General features: G+C 41.2%; 1 protein-coding gene across 1 annotated transcript in view; it reads right to left on the reverse strand.

The window, feature by feature from the left end:
- CDYL2 (chromodomain Y like 2) overlaps window positions 1–12,424 on the reverse strand; it is a 103,390-nt gene extending 90,966 nt beyond the window's left edge. Inside the window, exons 1-3 of the mRNA XM_008064970.2 lie at window positions 12,364–12,424; window positions 7,873–8,025; window positions 3,902–3,999 (exon numbers count right to left, since the gene is read on the reverse strand). Of these exons, the coding sequence (XP_008063161.2) occupies window positions 3,902–3,999; window positions 7,873–8,025; window positions 12,364–12,424 (312 nt within the window). The remainder of the gene's footprint in view (window positions 1–3,901; window positions 4,000–7,872; window positions 8,026–12,363) is intronic.
- Between the last annotated feature and the right edge of the window lie 693 nt (window positions 12,425–13,117).

Here is a 13,117-nt window from a genome sequence, read left to right on the forward strand (position 1 = left end):
TAAGTGAAATAAACCAGGCACAGAAAGACAAATACCACATTTCTTCATTCATGTATGGAAGCTAAATAAACAGAATCTTATAGAAGTACACAGTAGAATGGTGTTTACTAGAGGCTGGGAAGGATTGGGGGGGAGAACTTGGAGAGGTTGGGTAATGGATACAAAATTACAGCTAGATAGAAGGAATGAGTTCTGGTGTTCTACAGCACTGCAGGGTGGTTAATAATAATTGATTGTACATTTTCACATAACTAAAAAAAGAGGATTTTGAAATGTTCCCAACACAAAGAAATGATAAATAATTTAGAAGATGGATATGCTAATAACTCTGATTTGATCACTACACATTGTATATATGTATCTGATCACACTGTACCCCATAAACGTATACAATTATGATATGTCAATTGAAAACATTTTTTAAAAGTTGAAATTTATATGGAAAAGCAAAAGCAACAGAATAACCCCAATAATTTTGAAGAGAAGAACTAAGGTGGAGAAGTTTACCTCTGTAAAAGCTGGACAAATTAAAAAGCTATACAAAAGCCTAAGAACATATCAAATACTAAAATGCTTTTTAAGTCTTAGAGTAGAGGTCTCCAAAGCAAAAGTCCAAAGGCTATAATGAAAAGAGTGACAAATTTTACTAAATAAAAATTAAAATCTTTCATTCAATGAGACATCAAAAAGAAAGCTAAATAACAAATAACAGACTGAGAAAATATTCACATTTTGAACAAAGGAATAACATCCAGAATAAATCAAAAGTCAATTAAGAAAAAAAATGTAAAAATGGCCAAAGAATCAGAATAAAAAATAGAAATTCAAATAAATAAAAATGGACACAAACATATTAAAAAGAAGGTCAAGCTCATTGTTAATTAGGGAAATGAAAATTAAAACGGTGAGAAAGATCAGCAAAAACTCTCAAGTCTGATAATATCCTATGTTGGCAAGGACGTGGGGATATGAATAGCTACATATGTTCTCAGCATATATAAACTGGCATATCCTTTAGGAAGGGTAATTAAACAGATAACTATGCAAATTAAAGTGCACAGCCTTCTCCCCTCCCCAGGCTCCTCCCACACTTGGTACACAGTGTCACATCATGCTAGCTTTCTCTGGTCAATAGGCAGGGAGCAGAATTAATATGTGCCTTTGAACAGAAATATTTAATTTCCTGTTTCTCTCTCTCTCTCTATCTCTTCCCTGCTACAGCAACAGAGGAGGCCATGAGTTACAGATGGAGCAGCTATGAAATAGTTAAGCCTCCATGAGCAACCTGGGCCTCTGAGGGACTAAGTGGGTAAAACATCCTGCTCAATAGTGTTGGATATGTAGTATGAGTGAGAAATAAACCCTTATGTTAAGCCACTGGGGGCGGGAGGAAATCTGTACAAACCCTTGACCCAGCAATTTGACTTCTGAGCATCAATCCTGAGTGTACAACCAATTCTAATGGGAAAAAAATTAAAATGGACTCTAGGTAATTGCCTATCAAAGGAGAATGGTTAGATGATAGATCAAGAGAGAGCTATATATCTTGATATACAGTATGATCCCATTATGTTAAAATATGCATATGAAAATATATAAAGGTCTAGAATAATCCACTGTTAGCTGTCTATAGGTAGTGCCTTTCTTTTTTTTTTTTTTGAGTTGAAGTCTTACTCTGTCACCCAGGTTGGAGTACGGTGGCATGATCATGGCTCACCACAGCCTCGAACTCCTGTGTTCAGGTGATCCTTCCACTTCAGTCTCCTGAGTACCTGAGACTACAGACACACTCCACCACCTGGCTAATTTTTTGTGGGTTTTTTTGGTAGAGATGAGGTCTTGCTATGCTGCCCAGGCTGGTCTCGAACTCCTGAGCTCAAGCGATCCTCCCATCTCAGCCTCCTAAAGTGCTGGGAGTACAAGCATGACCCACCACTCCTGGCCTTGCCTAATTATTAACAATGGTTTGCTCTAAGGTAGGAAGTGGGCACAAGGGAAGAGGCACAAAAAAGTTCTTCAATTTTTATTCAAATTCTTCTACATCACTTAATTTTTTCAATGGACATCATTTGCATAGTATCTGTACCACTATTTTTTTTTAGACAGCAGGACTTATTGAGAGGACAGAAAAAGCTCCCACAGTGGGAGGGGACCCAAAGGGGTTGCCCCTAAAATTAACAAAATTCCTATATTAAAAGATGACCAACTAGAACATATAATGGGAAAAAATGAGCACCTTTCAAAAAGCGACAAAAAACCATTAAATTGCAAATGTCAATTTTCACAAGAAACAATGGAAAACTGTAAGATAAACCACAAACTCTTCTGAGATATTTTAAAGGGCTTAAATGAAGGGAGCTGTGTACCGTGTTTCTAGATGAGAAGTCTCCGTACATTAAAGATGTTGGTTTGCAACAAGCTGATCGATAACTATAATGCATTTACAATCAAAATCCCAATGAGTCCACTTTCAGAACTTTACAAAATGATTCTCAAGTACCTCTGGGAGAATTAAAGAAAAATAGCCAAGAGATTTTTGAAAAAGAAGAATAATGAGGAGGTACTTTCACAATTATGTAATAAAATATAATATAAAGCCACTATCATTGTGACAGGAAAAATCAATCAACTGAGCTAGAGAGAAAGCCTGAAAACATCCTTCATATAATAGGAGATAAAATCGGTAACCAAAGAGCATGAAAATTCAGTGCCAAATAGAGGAACTATTGGATAGGTAGCATTGGGACAATTAAGTAGGAATGGAGCAAGAAGTGAACCCTCATTTTCACAACAGATGAATCAGACTTTGGGGTTTTTTGAAAATTAATTCCAAGAGGTTTCAAGAGTCAGAGAGCCTAAATACACACACATACACACTCACACACACAACTATGAAAACCCAAAGAAAACAAGAAGATGGATGGCCATCTCATTTTCAGTTGAAAGATATCCTAGGCTAAGACTTCAGTAAATGCTTGCTTGACTCAATTGTCTCTCTGAGATGAAGGGTCCTCAATCTGAAAGCCCACCAGGGTAGAAGGGAGCACAGAATACATAGGAGAGAGCGTGGCCATCAGTTTCCTCTAGCAGCATGACTGCTATCACCCTCCTTTTGGTCCATTTTTGCCTTTGTGTAGTCTTCCTTAAGCAAGACCATCCCTGATGGCCAGGTGGCTAGGACCTTCCTGTCTTCATTTTGAAGAACTTTGGGCAGATACTAGTGTCATCAGGACACAAGCTCACTGCTCCCTCCCCTCCCTCTGAACTTTCCTTTTGTGTCAAGTTTTCGTGAGGACCCACTGCAACCTTCTGGCAAGCCCATCTGCTTTCTGGAGTGTTCTAGAAGGTTCTAGAAGGGCCCAGATGGTTACTACTCAACTCTGCCCTTGTAGTGTGAACACAGCCATAGACAATACATATGCAAAAGTGACAGTTCCAATAAAACTGAATTTATAAAAACAAGCAATAGGCCAGATTTGGCCTGTAACCACAGTTTGCCAATCACAATGGTATAACCTCTTCACTCTGTGGTTTATCTATTCCTCCTCTTTTTATTTATAAATATCACAAAGTCTTCCTTCAAGTTATCCCATCATTTATCTACTGGGGGAGGAGGGAAGCATATATTGACCATTTATTGTTTGCTGAACACTGTGAAAGGCATTAGAGGGGTATACGCTGAACATCATAGACATGGAACCTAGCAACCAGTGTGGAAGACTCATGGAAAAGTGCTCATTCTTCTCTGCTCTGAATCTTTCCCTCAGGATTAACACATAAGTCCCAGTCACCAAATGGTTGCATGTCCACATGAAGAGCTACTGAAACTGCAAAAAAATTTAAGAAGCATAAATTAATGGCATTCACAAATTGTCCCTTGGCAGCAGGCCTATTAACCTACCGAAAAGCTCAAAAGGTTCGTAAAAACTGAGTTCCCCTCCATCCTTTCACCAGAGAGCTCAAAATCAAGAGAGCAAAGCTGGACCCATCCTTTCAATGCTGGTGGTTAAGGACTCAAGATAAACCTTAACCTGAATCTGGGCCTCCACCAGAAAAGACCATAATCAAACCATCCTAGCCTCTCTAGGCCCCAGTTCTCCCAACTGGAGACTAGGAATAATAATCAAATTATCATACATTGCAAAGATCAAGTAAGTTGATGTTCGGAAAGAATTCACTACCGAGCCTAGCTCCCAGTAAACAATTATCAATGAATTACCAATCTAATCACTTAGGACAGCCCAAAGAAAACTATCCCCTCTTCCTTTGCAAAAGTAATTCACAAGGATACCAAAACTGCTCCACGAGTTCACAGAAAATGCCAAGAAGAATAAGGTTGAAGCAGGGGACCACCTGGAACAAGGAAGAAAGTGATGGAAACAAGGAGTGAAGGAGAGGAAGGTTTGAAGCTGCCCACTTCCTGTCCACAAGTTAAGTGAGACCCTAAGAGAAGCTGGTCTCTGATTCATGAGAACAGGGGTGCATGTCAGAACAGTCAACTTCTCAACTACCTGACTAAAGGACTCAGTTGAATCACACCTACAGACTTGTCTCCCTGCCTATAAAATGAAAGTTGGGAATGGAAGCAGAGGTTTTTCACTGTGTTCTGGGAAGTTCTACAGATCCATAAAGGCATCAGAAGTCACCTCGGAGCAGTAAGGATCAGTGAATAGCCCTTGTCCAGCTCTGCTCACCCACAGCCAGCCCCCTTAGATTAGGTACAGCCTCAAGGTTCTGCCTAATACTGAATTTGGTGCTAAAAAGAACATTTTTAGATTTTAAAAAATGCAAAAATCCTTGAACAAGATAATCCTTATTCAGAGATCTTTCTGGAAGTCTCCTTCTGGTTCTATGATTTTAAAAGCCCCAGCTGAAAAAGCAGCATCAAGTGGATCAGAACATGCAGCTTCTTCTGGATGGCTTCACCAAACTCCAGATGCTTTCAGTGCTGTCATTCTGAATGTTCAGAGCCAAGACTTAAGTCGTAATCATTTCCTAGTCTTTAACACAATTTGTGTTGTACAGAAGAATTCCTGTTTGTAATAGAAAAGCCAACTCCAACATCCAGAGAGGCAACCTCATAAAGTCCGGGGAACACAGTTTATCGGAACCCTGACTCAGGTCAAGGGTTGGAACAAGGAGGCAGTAATACAGGAGTTATGAGTATTTCATCACTGTATACTGGGACAATTCCAATAAGAGACCATTGATGCTTCTTAAGCCAGGGGCCCCCAAACCCTGGACTGCACAGCAGGAGCTGAGTGGCAGAGTTGATGTACTTCATTTGTACAGCTGCATCTGGTGACAGGCTTTACGTCAGAATCCAACACTAAATTTAGTCTGTGCATGGCCTGCCCATTATTTTATTTACCACTTCTGCCCACATCTCTTTTTTTATGGTGAGTTGTATAATTATTTCATTATATATTACAATGTAATAGTAACTGACGTGACGTACACAATAAATGTCATGCGCTTGAATCATTCCAAAGCCATCTCCTCCACCCTGGTCCATGAAAAAATTATCTTCCACAAAACCAGTCCCTGATGCCAAAAGGTTGGGGACCACTCTCTTAAACCACAAGATTTTTTTCTCTCCAGGAGGGTGCCAGGTTATTGAGGTTAGAGCACCTTAAGATTATACAGAAAGCACAGCAAGATGGTTTTTTAACCAGCAGAAAGGGTCAAGAATCAAACTCCTCGAGGCTGGGACAAAGATGACACTCTTCCCGCCCCTCATGTCCCATGGAATGTTGTGGAGGATGTCAGGTCACTGGAAAAATCCAGGACTGGTATGGGAGGATAGGGGGAAAGTCACATTTACCCAACAAGAATTGGAAACATCACATCCATTATCTTGGTACAACCTCACCACTCCCTCTAAGGATACCAACACCATCCCATTTTGAAGATGAGGCTCAGAAAGGATTTCCATCAATGTCCCACCCAATTGCAAAGGACATCACTGTACCCAATAGGCAATCAATAAATATTAGCAGCTGGCAGTCATACATCCTTTTAAAAGCAAATAAATAAATAAAAGGCACAGGGTTTTTTTTAAACTCATAAATGGAGGGTAATAGAAGACCACTTTATAGTTCAAGTTGTAGTTCTCAGTTCCCAAGTATAGAGACAGAGTGAGCAGGAATCTGGTAATGACAGAATCTTTACTATAAAGTAAAGCTGATGCAATCCTTATAAAAATTATTTTAAAATATAAAAACTGTTTATCATGAAGCAATATGAGGCAATTACCTATCTATGTTCCCATGTTTAACTACAAAGATAAAGATGTCCTTCTGGCAACACAGCTCCTGTTTGCAAATTGAACAGAAGCATAAGGCACCAAACAAGAGGAAATACTAATAGAAAAGCACAGGCAGTACTGCTTTCACTCACTTTGAAAATACAGATTTGTTCCCACACAATTGATATATTAGGAAATAATTTGAGCATAATGCAAATTTTGTGTTTGCTTGTGCACAATTTCGTCCACGAGAAACACTAGGTGAAGGCAGAAAGCTGCACCTACGTGGTCTGAGTCATGTAGGAATATACCCCACACACACGTGCGTGCGCATGCACAAACACACACACACTCACACACACACACACACACACACTCACACACACACACACACACTCACACACACACACACACACACACACACAAGCACCTCAAATACCAGACGGCTTAGTTCACCAAGTGTGTTCTGGGACACACCCATCCACAACTTTAAGACTACCCTCTTTCATTTACACTATAATTCACCAGCCTCATACCTGTTCCCACAGTCCAACTTTCAGTCTTTTACACTGTAAAGTGTCATATTTATTGTAATACTTGTAAGCTTTTTTAGTCATTTAGCATATACAAAACTGTGCTACCTTCCTTTCTTTTTTTTACTATGCCACTGACAAAATTTTTGAGTGTTGTACCCAACTCTACTTTTTCCATAAGCCCTTGGGTTTTTTAATTGTGTGATTATAGACAACTCAGTGACTTTTATCCTAAAATACCCAAGTCACATTATAGCAGAACTTACTGCTAAATGTTCTTCCAAGGTTTATTTAGTTTTTACGGGAAACACGCAGCACCATGAATTGGTACAACCTTTCCAGCAATCATACAATATTTTCCAAGTTATGTCCATATCTGTGGATGAAGTATTTCTAGGAAACTTACCCTTATGACATAATTCAACAAGCAAAAGAAGACAAGATGTATGTGTTCACTGTGACACTGATGTGTTTGTGTACACATGTGTAAAGTCACCAAATATTATAATTAGAAAGACTATGTAACCAAATAGTAAACGACTAAAATATATCATTCAGTGAAAAGGAAATTAAAATGTACATAAACTGATAAATAGAATAAAAACAGACTCGAAGGATGACAATATTATTATTTAAAGGTGATTTCTTTTACATCTTGAAAAAAATGCCTTAATGTTCTAATACTGCTTGTATACACACACACACAAACACAGAGCTATGTTTAAATTTTTTAAAAAGCCAAGCCACCAAGAAGCATTTGAATATGCTAATTTTCAGTTTTGTTAAAAATCAGAAATAGTTCTTCACTGCATATCATATATCCAGCACACTATTTATTTCAAGATGTGAAGGAAGTAATTTGAAATTTTAGTTTCGTGAATACATATTTTTGTAACAGTACAAATCTGAATCCTGAACTACAGCTGGTTATCTTCAGTTCATCACTAAAACTAATTTTCAGCCCTGCTGCTTGCTGTAAATATGGAAATTGTATAAGATGTGTCTGTCACTGTTGCAGGTTTCATAAGATGTGTTCCTAACTGGGTGCATGCTCTCCTTTTGCAATGTGCAAACATGCAGCCCAAAACATACCAAGAAAGTAAAGGTTTTGTTGGATGACTGGCAAATTGGACAATGCGTGCGTGAAGACTGTTACTGGGTGAAAACTAGGTGGGTAGGTTTGTTTGAAGACAACTTTCTGGACAAACCAGATGGCCAACAGGAAGTAGGGCATCTTCATGTTCGCTAAAGGGAACCACCCAATGGATTCTGTGAAAAATATAGAGTCCGTATCTCAAGCCCTTTGTGTCAGAGGCTCCAAATCAGCCCAAGCTCCTACTGGGGAAACCAGACATTGAGAACTCATGTAGGGACAGACACACCTGCGTGAACACCTGGGAGGGGGTCAATGGGATGGCCTGAATGCTTAACAGAAAGTCCTGTTTTCATTAATATTTCAAGTTAGTAAAAGAGTGTTTTTTTTTCATATGAAAGCGTTTTCTCCTCCTCTGAACACCCAAAATGCAGGGTGGGAGAGAGACAGGACTTGAGCTTTGGATCCTGAGAGTCCTAGGATTTAATTTGAGCCAATTACTATGTGAACCTCAGCAAATTACTTCACCTCACTGAGCTTCCCTTTCCTTTTCAGAAATTTAGAGACAACAATATCTCTCAAATGGTCGTCTGGAGGGTTAAATTTTTTTTAAAAAGCCACACACACACCTGATCCTAAGAGGGGCTTAATAAATACTCAGTGAATCTGAAGCTTAGTATTTCAACAACACACCTACCACCTATACTCCCAAACTTGAACCCTTGCTGATATCCCCAGAAAGAGCATAGTGCCCTGGTTGACCACACTCAACATGGCAATGAGTAATAAAGACTCCAGCAGGATCCTGAATTATCCCCTACCCAGTTACAGTGGATAAAGCCAGGTAGTTTGACCCACTGTCCAAGTCATAAGTATGGAGGATGATGAGGTAAGGGAGTAAGGGAAAGAACACATTCTAAAAATTATTCCTTCACACTGAAAAAAAAAAAAAAAAGAAAGAAATCCAAGCCACTGCTCATTGTGATTCAGTTGAATGCAATTAAATCTGTATATGTTTTAAAATAATGTCCAAAGAGTCTTTTAAAAATAACCACTTAATCACCTGGATACCATGCATAAAACCACTGGTGTCAATTACCACCGTCTGGTGTCCTTTGTGTGCCCTTAGAAGTCTTTCTTTAGTCCATTCATTAGTAGCACGACAATACTGGTCACTGGCTCCTCTCCACATCAGTTGGCCCCTCCTGTCTCCCTGCTGTCTCACCACCACATTCAAGAAACTGAGTATTTGTAGACATGAATGAGGCAAAAACGATCCCATGCCCAACAGCAGAATGGAGCAGCGACATCTCCCTCCACCACCTGGGAGAAGGTGAGCGGCTTTGGAGAAGTCAGGGAGGAGGTCCGTAGGTCTGAACTATGATGTGTAGAAAGGGAACCCACAATGGCCCTGTGAGGAACATATGGTAACGCAGTCCCGAGCTATGGTGCACAGCTCTGGGATGAATGGGAAATGGATGGTTGAATGAAAATGCCATCAACAAAAGAGACTGTGTCCCAGTTGCCACCAGACGTATCACCATCTGATTCATGTAGGATGTACAGCTGTCTCTCAATTTAAAGCCCAGCCCAAAAGGGCACCAGCCTCTTTGGTAGCAAATGTAGACTTTCTGCCAACACCTAACAGAAGGGATGGCAAGAGGAGGAAAGTCGCACAGATATGCATAGCCAAGTGCGCCACCCCAGGTTCAAGGAATGGCTTCATTCATGGAGTGTTCAGCTGCAGACAAGAGCTCTCCATGGTCCTCAGCAGACCTACTTGCTTGTACAAGAGTACCTCTTCAAGGACAGTGTGTTTCTGGAGGGTATGGACCGTGATCTATTGAGTTCTGTGCCTTTTTCTAACTCTCTTCCTGCTCATAATGCTCCATCCATGTAATATCTGGTATAATGTAGACACTCAGAAAGTGCTATGTGATGGAGAGATAAATCCTTGGATGAATGGGAAGCTGAATGAAGTTTCTAAACAGGCTATAAGGGGTTGTGGGTGCAGTGCACTGTGGAGAGAAGTCTGAAGTCACTCTGGCAGATGACTCAATCAGATTGTCATGTGCCCTTTGTGGACAAACACCCAGAAGCTTAGCACCATTTTTTAAGTTATTATTAAATACAATGGCCTTTCAGAGATACTGCTGCCACAGTCATGGATGCACTCTGGATGTTTCATTTGGATATTTAAGCTTAACCCAGAGCTCAAAAGGTCCCTCTAAACCTTTAATTACCTTTGAACAGAGATTCCATGAAGAAGTTGATACAATCTTCTCCACCAGCCTATAGCTGGGCATGGCTATTTCACAAAGATGGTCACATTAATAACTCCCATCTTTTCACAATGCAATCTTGTCCCTCCTCCCATCAAGTGGCAGGGTCTATGTCCTATTCCTTGAAACTAGTGGTGAGACTGTGTCGACCAGCAGAGTTTGTGGAAGTGATCCTATGTGATCTTCATAGCTATATCACAAGTGCCATTTATTTCCATTGCACCTCCTGGGATGCTCATTCTTGGAACCCAGCAGCCATGCTGTGGGGGATGCCCTGCCCACGTGGACAGACCACATGAAACAGGTGTTTCAGCCAACAGCACAGCTCAAGTCCCAGCCAGAGCTAGCATCAACCACCAACATGTGAGTAAATTTGCTCAGTGGCTCAGCCTGTAATCCCGCGCCTTTGGGAGGCTGAGGTGAGTGGATTGCCTGAGCCCGCAGGTTCGAGACCCACCTAGGCAACTTGGCAAGAATAAATCTACAATAAATCAAAACATTAGCCGGGAGTGGTAGCGCATGCCTGTAGTTCCAGCTACTTGGAAGGCTGAGGCGGAAGGATCGCCGGAGCCCAGCAGGTCAAGGCTGCGGTGGCTGGGAGCGGCCACTGCACTCCAGTCTGGGCAACAGAGTGAGACTCCAATTCAAAAAAGAAAATTTTGCTTCCAGATGATTCCAGACTCCAGCCTTCAAGTCACCCCAGCCTTCAGGTCTTCCCAGCAGAAGCCCTAGAGACTATGGCATAGAAACAAGCCATTCCTACATTCACTGTCTGAATTCATGATCCACAGAATCTATGAGCATTATAAAATGTTTTTACACCATTAGTGTATGGGGTGGTTTGCTTTGCAGCAACATAAGCTGGAATACTAGAACTAAAGCGTTGTCCCAAAACCCAGAGCACTTAGCTTAAGCCTTGACACTGAGTTCATCTTGTTATCCCTAAAACTGGGGCAGGGATAGGGTGGGGGAAACTTTTTCCTCCTGTCTCATTAGATACCTTTAAGGGTCTTACTAGCTAACACCAATAAATCAAGAGAAAAGCTAGAAGAGAGGATTCTGAATGTCCACAACACAACAAAATGATAAATGTTTGAGGTGATGGATGTACCAATTGCCCTGATTTGGTTATTATGCATTGTGTACATATGTAGAAATATCTCTCTGCAATTCCATAAATATGCACAACTATTACATGTCAACTAAAAATAAAATAAAAAATAAATAAAAATTTAAAGGTTAATCAATCAAAAAGCCACTGTCCACCTGACTGGTTACCCACCATTTATACATCTGTTCTTGTGTAGCCTGCATTCAGGCTTCACTGGATTTGCCACAAGTTCAAGTCACCTCTCTGCTTCCCCAACAGTCCTGGCCTATATACCATGCCAGCCACAAGTTCAGGTCATTCCTCTACTTCCACAACAGTCTTGGTCCATACCATGCCAGTAAATCTCACACTGATGCCAACCTGGGAACCCTGATAAGAAATACCATCCCCACATTCCACACTCAATCCAACTAACTCCAAGGCTCACATGAGGCTGCTCAGTGAAAGGATAAATTAGTCCCCAAATAAGCTATCATTGCATTTCATCAAAAGCTCCATGTTCCCAGACCAAATAAAAAGTGAGCATTTCCAACACACCTTTAGTGGACCAGACAGGCAGATTTGACAAAGCAGGATCAATATAGTGTTTCAATCCATCCCACCACATGGGAGGGAGCCTGAGTCTCAGACCATGTCCAGAGCCTGAGGAGGCGCTCAGGATCAGAGAAGAATCCCAAAACAGAAACATCAAAGACACTGAAGGGGTGGTTAAGCTCGTGCAAATAAGTGGACAAGACTTAGTCACCTGGAGGAGATACTGAAATGAGATCAAAGTAAGTGGAACTGCAGCAGGGGGCACAAACTGGGCTAGGAATGCAGTCTAAGCCATGACCCTACCTATGGCCATGAGGAACAGCAAAGAGGAAGAAAAGTTGTGTCTGGCTCAGGCCCTGATGTAGACTCCGGAGTACATACTGTAATCCTGTATCCCTGGCATTGGCTTGAGAATACAGGAATCCTTGTGGGACTCTGAGTCATGAATATATCATAGTTGGCAATGACTGAGTGCTTTGAAAGAACACAACCACCGCCAACACCCCAACTCAGCCAGTTATCCAAGGGAAGTAGCCATTCTAACAGAGAGCCCTCATCCTTACCGTCCACATCCAAGACCTCCAATTTTCCCCCTGAATCTCCTTCCAAGTCATTTATAGACATTCACGGTTATCCACTGGCAATGCCCCAGTATAGGCCACCAGCAACTCACAGCCACCTCTAGAGGGAAATCCCCATTCCCCTGGCCTCCCTCCCACCAATCTCTTACTCCAGAGGGATGTTTCCTTTTTTCATAATGAAAATCTGATTATGTTCCCCATTCCCTCTCCTTGCTTAAAACTCTCCAACACTCCCTATTGCTCATAAGAGAAAGTGCAAAACCCTTAACATGGCCCTGCACAGTTTGGCATCTCCTGCCCTTTCACCCTCCCATCTCTTCTTTACTCTAGTTCCAACCTCTTATCCATGTCCCCAACTCTCATCTCAGTGCCTGGCCCTGGCACTCTGGGTGCTACTTTCCTTACCCATCCCTCTTCCTCTAATGTCTACCCACCCCTTAGATGGAATAAGAAGCGGATTCCAAGACGGACTTCCTGAGCTCAAAGGGCAGCTCTGTTGCTGACCTGAGGTTACGCCCTTGGGCAGAGGTCTAAACTTCCATATGCCTCAGTTCCTCACGGGGATGATAATCATTCCTCCTTCATGGTGTCATTATGAAGATGAAGAGTTAACACGTGTAAATCAGATTAAAATAATTGTAACCAGGCCTAGCACATAAAATCACTCAGTAACTCTTAGTTTCTTATTCTTATCTCAGCTCAAATACTACTTTGGCAGAAAGAAGCCTCCTCTGGG

This window comes from Carlito syrichta, unplaced genomic scaffold (assembly GCF_000164805.1).
Source record: "Carlito syrichta isolate Samal-C Ts95f unplaced genomic scaffold, Tarsius_syrichta-2.0.1 Scaffold308119, whole genome shotgun sequence".
NCBI lineage: Eukaryota > Metazoa > Chordata > Mammalia > Primates > Tarsiidae > Carlito > Carlito syrichta.